Genomic DNA, 10,468 nt, shown 5'->3' with positions numbered 1-10,468 from the left:
AATTAGAGGAGAATACTTTAAAATAACTTCTGTGAGGAGAATACAAGTAGACCAGGAATTATTCAGCATGGATCCAGAGCTGGTCAAATCTTTTTCCTCGGCCCTTCATCTTTTTGGTGAAGAGTTTGGTTAATATTTTTCTTCCTTTGGGAGTAGTAGACCTTATTCTTATACTTTTTCCCATGGGCGATTGCTTTAACTAGGTCTCTCCAATGAAGGACCATATCCCCCTTTGAGTTTTTCATCTTTACGCATAGGTCTTTTTAGTTTTATCAAGAAGTTTTGTGTATAGCTAACACCCCAAATAGTTTTCTGTATCCACAGGCCCACAACCTCTGCATGGGCCAAATAACAACCATAACTCATAATAAAATAGTTAGCTTTATTTCCTTAGCAAAAGTATTCATATGATATGTACAAAGTGGAGCAGAGAGAAAGCTCGTTTATTAGCAAGGAACACCAACAGCATCACAGAACAGGCTACAGCAGCCAAGACACTGAATGGAGGGGTGGGGTGGGGGCATGCAACCAGAGTTAGTCCAGGAGAAAAGGGGAACTTAGACGGGCGCTGAAGGGGACGGGCAATGTACCCCATAAGTACAAGTTCTTTTTTTTTTTTCTTTTTTTTTTCCTGTATTGTAGGGTTCATGGGACTACAAATATTGTGCTCAATACCGAGAGACGTATTTTACCTCCCAATTTCTATGGTATAATAAATTTTTAACCCTTAGGCATGTAGTATAACGTTTCCAGTGCATTGGTTACCTATGGACTGTGGAGACAAATATTTCACTCAACTATCATTTAAGGTTTTGATCTATTTACATATAGGTGATCACACTCCACCCTCTAAGTCATTAGCTTAGGGCAGTAACAATACTTCAGCACCTGGGACAGCACCATCTCTAAAAGTAGTCCCCCTGACTGGCCTATCCTTTCTTTAGGAACATGCGTCATCCATCAGGCAGAGCATGCCTAGAAATACCTGTTTCCACTGTGCATAGTTAGAGACCTACTTCATTTATCATATGTGCCTCGATTAGATCCTCCTAAAGGTTAAAGATTTAGTGTTTCCCATTCCAGAATATTTCAGTGAATACCAAGAATAGGAAACTGCTATAGTGCAATAGTTATATATATATATTTTGTTGAAATACAGACTCCATTGAACCTGGAATTGTAAGGCTGGGAAAATTCAAGTGGTGGGACTATTTGAAATACAAGCTTAAGTCCAGATTCTTATGTATACCTAAATACCACCAGATCTTAAGATTTTAGGCATACTTGTAATGGAATCATTTCTTGCATTAACATGTTGAGTGATGGACCAGTAGACTAGATTGTAGGGTCATCTTCAGGTTATATAGTCATCTGATATAATACTGGACAGCAAAGGTGCTATTGTGGATTCAGTTATTACATTGTCACTATTAGGCACTCAAATGGAGAGCTTGCTATATATGTAAATAACATTGTATGTTGAGTTTACTTAGGTTGGTCTAAATGGATCCAGCTGAGATCAGTGAGGGTGAATGTGTCGTTGATCCATTGATTTTCTCAGTTGATTTGTATATAATGGAGCTGGATTGGATTTTCTTACTGGGTCAAGTTGTTTAATTATAATTGACTGGGATTAGGTCTGGGATTATATCACTGGAATACCTCAGGATGGGTCAGCAGGATCCTTTCAATATAGTTCTCCATTTCCTCCTGCTTATCTTGGTCATCATCAAAGTAATCATCCTGGACAGGTTGTTTATAATAGTATCTCAGCGGGTTCTGGAAGGGTCTAGGTCGGATGTAGTTAGTGTAAGGGGCTGGGCGTGCACGATATCTACGTATATATTGATCCATAGCTTTATTCCAGGTTGGTTGTGATGCTTTATTCCAGCTTGGTTCCTGCATCTTATTCCACTTTGTGTCTGGTAGACTGCTCCAGTTGGGCTCAGAAATCTTATTCCAATTTGTTTCCGAAACCTTATTCCAGCTTGGTTCTGGTAAGTTATTCCAGTTTGATTCTGACACCTTATTCCAGCTTGTTTCTGGCATCTTATTCCAGCTTGGATCTGCTAACTTTTTCCAGTTTGGTTCTGATACCTTATTCCATTTTGACTCAGACACCTTATCCCAGCTTGGTTTAGATATCTCATTCCAGCTTGACTCATCAACCTTATTCCAAGGCTGTGAGACCTTATTCCAGCTCGGCTCTGATATCTTATTCCAGCTTGGTTCGGACACCTTATTCCAGCTTGGCTCAGACATCTTATTCCAGTTTGGCTCGGACACCTTATTCCAGCTTGGCTGAGACACCTTATTCCAGCTTGGCTGAGACACCTTATTCCAGCTTGGCTGGGACACCTTATTCCAGCTTGGCTGAGACACCTTATTCCAGCTTGGCTGAGACACCTTATTCCAGCTTGGCTGGGACTCCTTATTCCATAATGGCTCTGACACTTTATTCCAGTTGGACTTTGAAGATTTAGTCCAAATTGGGTTTGACATCTTCCTCCAAGTAGACTCTGATAACCTATTCTTGTTCCAAGATGGTGGAGAGGACTTTTTCCAACTAGACTGATGGTCAAGCTTTCTTCTAGAGTAGTAGCCAGAATCTGGCCATGTCTGTGGGGGATTCCTGATTCTTTCCCTTCTTCCTAGAAAGTCATCTCTTGCTTTCTTCTTCTTCATCCTTCTCCTCTTTCTCTTCTCCACATCATTAATTATATCTACCACATCATCAGCTGGCAAATGTAAGCGACTGGAAAGCTCGATTAGTTTATCAATAGTTTGTGGATCTACTTCTTCTATATCATCATCCTTTGACCTCTTTTTTTGAGTGTTCCTCTCTTCCTCATCCTCAAAAAGTGGTCGTTGACCACCAACAAAGTCATCTACTGAATAGTCTTGATCATTCTCTTTTTCATCTTCCTCTTCTTCTTCTTCATCTTCGTTATCGTTCTCACCTCCATTTATTAAGTATTGAAGGAGAAGGTCTTGCGCAACATTGGCAAGTTTTTCATCCTCTTCTCCTTCTTCTTTTTCTTCTTCCTCCAACCTTCGAGGAGTATGTGGAACAGGATTCATCGGACTTCTTTTTTCCTCCTCTGTTTGTTCTCCAAAGCCTAAAAGTTCTCTTAGCTCTTGCATATCCTCACTCTCGAGGCTGCTTTCTTGAGGCAGGTCTTGCTCTTTTTTATCTGGAGGTTGGAAAGCTTCAAGTTCCTGTAGCAATGACTTTACACTTTCTATATCTTCTCCTTCATCCACCTTCTCATCCTCTTTTGTCATTTCCTCATTGTCAGAGCTTCGTGTTCTACTCCTTACTCTTTCGGTCAAGCCTTCTTCATCTCCATTACTTTTTTCTTCTTTATCAAGCTGCTGCTCAATAGGGGATACTTTTTCTGCTACAGTAGGAGTTTGCTCTCTATCATCTGTGTTCAGTGCTTGCAAAAGCACAGCAGCTAGGGCTTTGGGGCTTATGTCTTTAAACAGTTCATCCTCATCATCAGAGTTGGATGGAGAATGGACATCAGAGGTTGCCCTCTCTTGGACAGTTTCACTTTCTTCGTGCTGACTTTGAAGAAGTGGAGGAGTCTCTTGATTTTCAAGTTGAGGGGGGTGTGCAGCATCACTGTGCGTTGTTCGATGGGTGGTCTGGTGCCTTTGCTCCTCAGTCACAGGAATGGCATGAAAAAAGGGGGCATGTATAAGGGTGAAGGTAAGGATGAGAAGGAAAGGGGGTGCAGGGAACATTTCTGTATGAACAGAGGGAAGGCAAAATAGGCAATGGGGTCAAGTGGAGGGAGGGCAACGTGAGCAATAATAAATGTAAATATGAACATAATAAATGTGAATATAACAAATTTATAAACCGGCAAAATAAAGGAGTAGGGAGAAAGCAAAAAAGATGATGTGAATGGAAGATGGAAAAGGGGAGAGAAAAAGAGATAGTGTTTATTGGTTTGTGAAGTCATCACAGAATTTTACACCATTTTTTGCTTACTGTTGAGCTCAACCTCTTCCTGGAAGCATCAGTGCTGATTTGGGAGGGGGCAGGGAGCATTAGAGAGGAGCAGACAGAAGAAGATGGAGGAAGACAGAATGTGTCTGCATGGGAGAGAGAGAGAGTGCGGGGGTGGGGAAAGAAAAGAGTCAGGGAGTTCCATTGTGGAAATCCTTTAGGTCTTTCCCGAACCCCCCCTTTATAGAATCATGCAGGTGTCTCCTCCCTTTACAAAATTCTGCAGGTCCCTCTTGCTCCCTCCCTTCAAGAAATACTGCAGATCTCCGTAAGTTAACGCATTCATCTCTGTATAGAATCAGCTCTACATTACAACATACCCCATTGACATCATGGGTTTATCATAGACCTTGCTATAGACCATGTTTACTGCCTTTATCTCATGATTTTTCATTCTTACTGTTTATACAGAGGTATACTGTGGTGTGGATGCAATTTAGCCTCATGGTTTCTTTGGCTCATCCTCCATGCCTATTGCTTTCGTTCTACTTCTCTTACCCTGTCCATTCATTTTTGGATGATCTCTGTCATTCTCCTGAGCCTGGCTGCTGACTTGTCAGAGAATGTCTGCGTGCCTTCTCTTCTGGATCAGTGTCACGTACTGAGCGCCGTCTGACAATCTGGGATTCCCTGAATCTCTACCTCCTCCCTTTCTTCCAATCCTTTTAACCGTTGATCTGACTCAACCCTTTTAGCGGCAACTTGTACACATTAAATGCCCGTATAGACCTGACATACCTATTGTCTGTATAGATATATATTGCACATATGGGACTATTCTATTGGCCCTGAGGACAGTTTATATGGACTGTATGCTGTTTCTATAGGAACCTAGGATAAGGATGATGGCAGCCCTCCTCCCTTTCCTTCCCCCATCCTCTGTATACAGAGGGATGCTGCACCAGACACTGCAGAGGAATCGTGTGTGAGTGGGAAGTCTCCCCCTCCCCCCCCCCCCCCCCCCAAACCATCATCATCCTTGCCCACCTCTTGGAAAGACGGATTCCCCCTCTCTTACTACTCTCAATGGGGATGCCCTGCTGCATTCAATATCTTGTGGGGGAAGGACTGCATACTGATCCATTATCGTCTAAAGGTTAACCATTTCCTGAGTATAGCTATGCAGAGAGAAAACCTTCTCTGTAGGGATTAAGATGTTACATTGACTACATGGAAATTCATGGACTGTGTCTCAAATGCTTACCCTGTCCAGTTAATGTATATATATGTACAGTGTGTGATTATCTTCTCTAGATGTCTTTTCTTACCTCATCTTACCTTTCTCTTCATACCTTGTCTGATACGATTCTAACCTATGCTTATACTTAACCTACAGTATACTTATCATCAGATTATTGATGAGTCTTCATTTGCTCATTATATGTAAGTTTCTTGTCCTCCCTAATTGCCGTCTCATCGTTACCTTTTCCATATCTCCTGTTCAGTTATATGTTCTCTGTTGTCTACTTGTTGTGTTTCTTTTTCTTCTGCCCATCTATGATGTGTTCTCCATGTCATGTCCAGCTATGTGCACTGTATCATTTACTTGTGTTTTTCTTCCACTTATCTATGAAGTGCTCTCCATGTCATGTCCAGCTACATGTTCTTCATCATCTACTCCTTGTATTTGTTTTTCTTCTAACCATCTCCATGTCATGGCCAGCTATGTGCTCTTCATCATTTGCTCATTGTGTTTGTTTTCCTTCTACTGCCCATCTATGACGTGTTCTCCATGTCATGTCCAGCTATGTGTTCTTCATCATCTACTGATTCTGTTTGTTTTCCTTATTCTGCCCATCTATGACGTGTTCTCCATGTCATGTCCAGCTATGTGTTCTTCATCATCTACTGATTCTGTTTGTTTTCCTTATTCTGCCCATCTATGACGTGTTCTCCATGTCATGTCCAGCTATGTGCACTGCATCTTCTACTCATTGCGTTTGTTTCCCTTTTCTTTCCATCTATGATGTGTTCTCCATGTCGTCCAGCTATATGTTTTTCATCATCTACTCACTGTGTTTGTTTTCCTTATTCTGCCCATCTATGACGTGTTCTCCATGTCATGTCCAGCTATGTGCACTGCATCTTCTACTCATTGCGTTTGTTTCCCTTTTCTTTCCATCTATGATGTGTTCTCCATGTCGTCCAGCTATATGTTTTTCATCATCTACTCACTGTGTTTGTTTTCCTTAGTCTGCCCATCTATGACGTGTTCTCCATGTCATGTCCAGCTATGTGCACTGCATCTTCTACTCATTGCGTTTGTTTCCCTTTTCTTCCCATCTATGACGTGTTCTCCATGTCATGTCCAGCTATGTGTTCTCAAGCATCTACTTATTGTGTTTGTTTTTCTTCTAACCATCTATGACGTCCTCTCTGTGTCATGTCCAGCTATGTGTTCTTCATCGCCTACCCAATTAAATGTTCTCCTCCCTATCCTGCTTTTTCACCAGCTCCTGCCCATCCCGTGTGTTCTCCATATAATGCCCATCTACATGTTTTCTCCTGACCATTTTTGAGTTTACATTTCCTGCCCTTCTGCATGTTCTTTTTCTCCTGCTCATCCTACTTGGCCATCTCTGTGTTGTCCATCTCCTGGTATCTCGCATTCTCTGTCTTCTTCCCATAGTATGTATTCTCTATCCCTTGCCTATCCTGCATGTTCTCTGTCTCATCTTCATGATCCCAGTCTTCTGCCCATGCTATATGTACGGTACTTCATCTACTGCCTATCCTGTGTGTTCTCCATCTTCTACCCATCGTATGTATTCTTCATCTTCTGTCCATCCTGCATGTTCTCAGTCTTCTGTCCATCCTAAATGTACTTCATCTACTGCCTGTCCTGTGTGTTCTCCATCTTCTACCCATCCTGCATGTTCTCAGTCTTCTGTCCATCCTAAATGTACTTCATCTACTGCCTGTCCTGTGAGTTCTCAGTCTTCTGTCCATCCTAAATGTACTTCATCTACTGCCTGTCCTGTGTGTTCTCAGTCTTCTGTCCATCCTAAATGTACTTCATCTACTGCCTGTCCTGTGTGTTCTCCATCTTCTACCCATCCTGCATGTTCTCAGTCTTCTGTCCATCCTATATGTACTTCATCTACTGCCTGTCCTGTGTGTTCTCCATCTTCTACCCATCCTGCATGTTCTCAGTCTTCTGTCCATCCTATATGTACTTCATCTACTGCCTGTCCTGTGTGTTCTCCATCTTCCACCCATCATATTTGTTCTTTATCTGCTGCCTATCCTGGGTGTTCTGCATCACCTGTCCACCCTGCATATTCTTTATCTCCTGTCTATCCAACATATTCTCCATCCGCTGTCCATCCTACATGTCCTCATCTCCTGTCTGTTTACATGTTCTTCACTTCTTGCTCATCTAGGTCTTTTCCATTCCTTACGTATCTATGTTTTCATCTTTTGCCTATCTACTTCTTTTCCAATTCCTTCCCATCTACTTGTTTCCTAACCATTGTGGTCTCCGTTTCCTTTCTGTCTACATGCTCTATATCTTTTGGATGTTCTCCTTCATGTATGTTCTTCAATGCTTGTCTGTCTAGGTGTCCTCTATCTCATGCCTGTATATGTGTTCTGCACCTACTCCCCTTAGGCATTCTCCATCCTTCTGCCCATCCTTGTCTTCTTCACTTCTAAGCCATCTACCTGTTTTCATCTCCTTTAGGCTTCCTTGTTCTTTGTTTCCATATTTTTAGTACACTGTTGCTATATATCATTCATGTTCTCCTGCCCTAAAACTGTCCTATGTCTTCCTTCTCTTGCCATCTTTGATTCCATCATGGCAGCGACAATTTTTTTCTACCTTTGGCTTAATCCATGTCTATTCATTAAATTTCCATCTCTTTGCAAAGTGTTGACTATCTTTATATCTGCCCCTATTCATTCCCTGATCTCTCCATTACCGGCCACTCATTGGTTTCACACCTCTATGTTCAGCTCATCGTCTATTCTACTTCTCCATTTCTACAGCTATGTATACAGATATCGCTAGTCATTCCACACAGAAATGAAGTACTTAATTACAGAAGACATAAGGGTGTGCTGGTGTGGGTGGAAGACAACCATACACAGGCTGTAGCTGTTTGCAGTCAGACATATTTGTTATTGAGCTGTACATGTCAATATTGTATCAACTGCTAGAACCACCACCATCATGACGAGGTGACAACCTTGTTGTCTCGATAACCCTGCGGAGGTGTCTTTCATTTAGTTCCCTTTGCCCAAAAATATATCTATCCCATCTACTGTCCCTGTGTCTTTCTATGAATTCTCCACCAATAAGTCCATTCCTATGTTCTCCATCATCTCCTCATCTCTGCACATACTCCCGTTCTCCGAGGCATGATGATTTTGCCACTTCATGCCTTGTCTGTATAGGTACTACACTTCCAACGTATCTCCCCCCGGTTCTCTATCTCCTGCTGTATAGACCATGTTTCCTTCACTTCTTTTGTATTACCTATTCTATATGTCTTCTACCCTTTACCCTTGTTTTGCTCCATATCGAATACCTTAATCTGTCAGTTGTTACTATATAGGTTCTAAGTTTAAAGTTTTTACCACAGTTGCCATCCTTTTTATCTATATCAAACCTTCTTGTCCTATCTGAGCACTACCGGTTTGTGACAACTTCTCGGATCCATATCACTTCCTGCACTCCTCGACCCCTCTTCTGTTTTCCATTTCACTCTTTTAGTCATGTATTATTCATCTCCAGCTCATCATCAACTCCGTCTATCCCAACCTCCTCTATCCCTTCTTATGTTTTTCTCCCCCCCACCCCCAGTGTCGATCTTCACGTTCCTTCTTTCCTATGCTACGTCAATTCTCCAGTCGATATGTCTCTTTTTATTGGTCTCTACCTGCTGGCTTATTCTGTGATGCTATTTTCTACCTGTTGCTATACGTTTTTTTGATCTTTCTTTACCATTCCATTGGCTTGTGGTCAGAAATTTTCCTAAATTCACCAATGCCGCCCCTCTATATGTTCTCCTAGCCCTTTGGTCTTCTCTATGAAGCCCCCACCTGATGCTTCTCTCCCCCTTTCATTATGCATATACATTATACATTACATTACCAATTTTAGAACTTAAATTCCTTCTTAGACATCATAGCAAGCTGATACGTTTTCACAATCGACCCTGACATACATATGGTAATGTCCCTCTGTGATACCAGCCTAGTTCACGCAGCTGGGAACATCTTTATCTATCAGAATGTGAATCTACGAGGAGCAGGGGAGGCGAGGGGCTAATGTTCTTGTTATAATGAGATGTGTCATTTCATGCGTCATTGGCCCCCTCATTCATTAGTTACATTTAGACCTCTCTGCTCTGATTAAGGATTCTACGTCACTTCTATCGAAAAACAAAAGGCAATGTGATTTGCCAATGATGGCGCCGTCCGGAATCGAAAAACATTAGGTCTGGAACGTCACCATTCCTCTCAATGCAAATATATATTCAAAAAATACTGATATTCCATATAACTTATCATAAAAGGAAAGCTCTCCTGCAGGTAAAGCCTTTTCTAATGGCAGGCTGCCAAGTGGGATTCTCTGGCAAGCTTAGCAAGCATTTGTTGGCACTAGGCAAGTCACGTCTATATACAGTATGACTTAGAAATTATCTGTTTTCTTACTGTTATGAATCATTTCTTGCGTCTTCCTATTGAAACAAGCAGCAGCCTCATAGGGAGCAGATACGGAGCTTGTTTTATCGAGGGGAAAAATGCCCACGTGGGCGTAAAAAGAGTGTGGGGGGGGGCAGACGGCCGATGAAAGTTTCTTTCATCATTGTAAAGGCTGAATATCATATACATGTCAGACAAGAGGGGACACACCTATATATACATATATGCCTTCAATGTATAGATCTACAGGTTGATCCTATGCAATACATTAATCCTAGAAAGAATACATGCAGTAGTGAGACATACAGTATATCATACGCACACGGATACAATCAGATCACATGTTGATCCTTCTATATAGTTGAAAACAATAAGTTGCGACATGCTCTCCAGCCCCCACCCCATGCATTGGTTGGTATCTCACTTGTTCTCGGCAGTCTCAGTGTGGACTCTCTCCCTCCCTCTCTGTCTCTTTGTAGTCTTCAGCGTGTTGTCTCTGTGCAGTTTCAGCACCAGGGACAGCAGCGGCCGCTTTAAATACCCACCCAGCCCCTGGTCACGTGTCCCACCCAAGCTCTCGTGGACCGGCCCCCTCTGACGTCAATGTTCATTCATAAGAATCCTAACCTAGCTGGGGGTGAGGGGGGATCGGCACTGCGCATGCTCCGAGCTGGCAGACTCGCAAGTGAATGGATAAAAGGAGGGAGGAGGGGTGAATGAGAGGGGAAAACATGAATGAGTCAATGAGGAGAGAAAGGGAAAAAAAAATCATGAATGAACCTTCCAGATTTACTCCAGGCT

General features: G+C 42.2%; 1 protein-coding gene across 1 annotated transcript; it reads right to left on the bottom strand.

Moving 5' to 3' along the window:
- Nucleotides 1–432: 432 nt before the first annotated feature.
- Nucleotides 433–10,168, bottom strand: VGF (VGF nerve growth factor inducible). The gene is made up of 2 exons (XM_069982345.1): nt 10,092–10,168; nt 433–3,752 (listed from the first exon to the last, which is right to left on the bottom strand). Exon 2 carries the CDS (start codon nt 3,748–3,750, stop codon nt 1,651–1,653), a length of 2,100 nt encoding a protein of 699 aa, XP_069838446.1. The 5' UTR covers nt 3,751–3,752; nt 10,092–10,168; the 3' UTR covers nt 433–1,650.
- Nucleotides 10,169–10,468: the final 300 nt, after the last annotated feature.

Source organism: Dendropsophus ebraccatus, chromosome 1 (assembly GCF_027789765.1).
Source record: "Dendropsophus ebraccatus isolate aDenEbr1 chromosome 1, aDenEbr1.pat, whole genome shotgun sequence".
In the NCBI taxonomy this organism is placed as follows: domain Eukaryota; kingdom Metazoa; phylum Chordata; class Amphibia; order Anura; family Hylidae; genus Dendropsophus; species Dendropsophus ebraccatus.
Note: the sequence above shows the minus strand (reverse complement) of the source record. Positions and strands in the feature narration are given on the sequence as shown.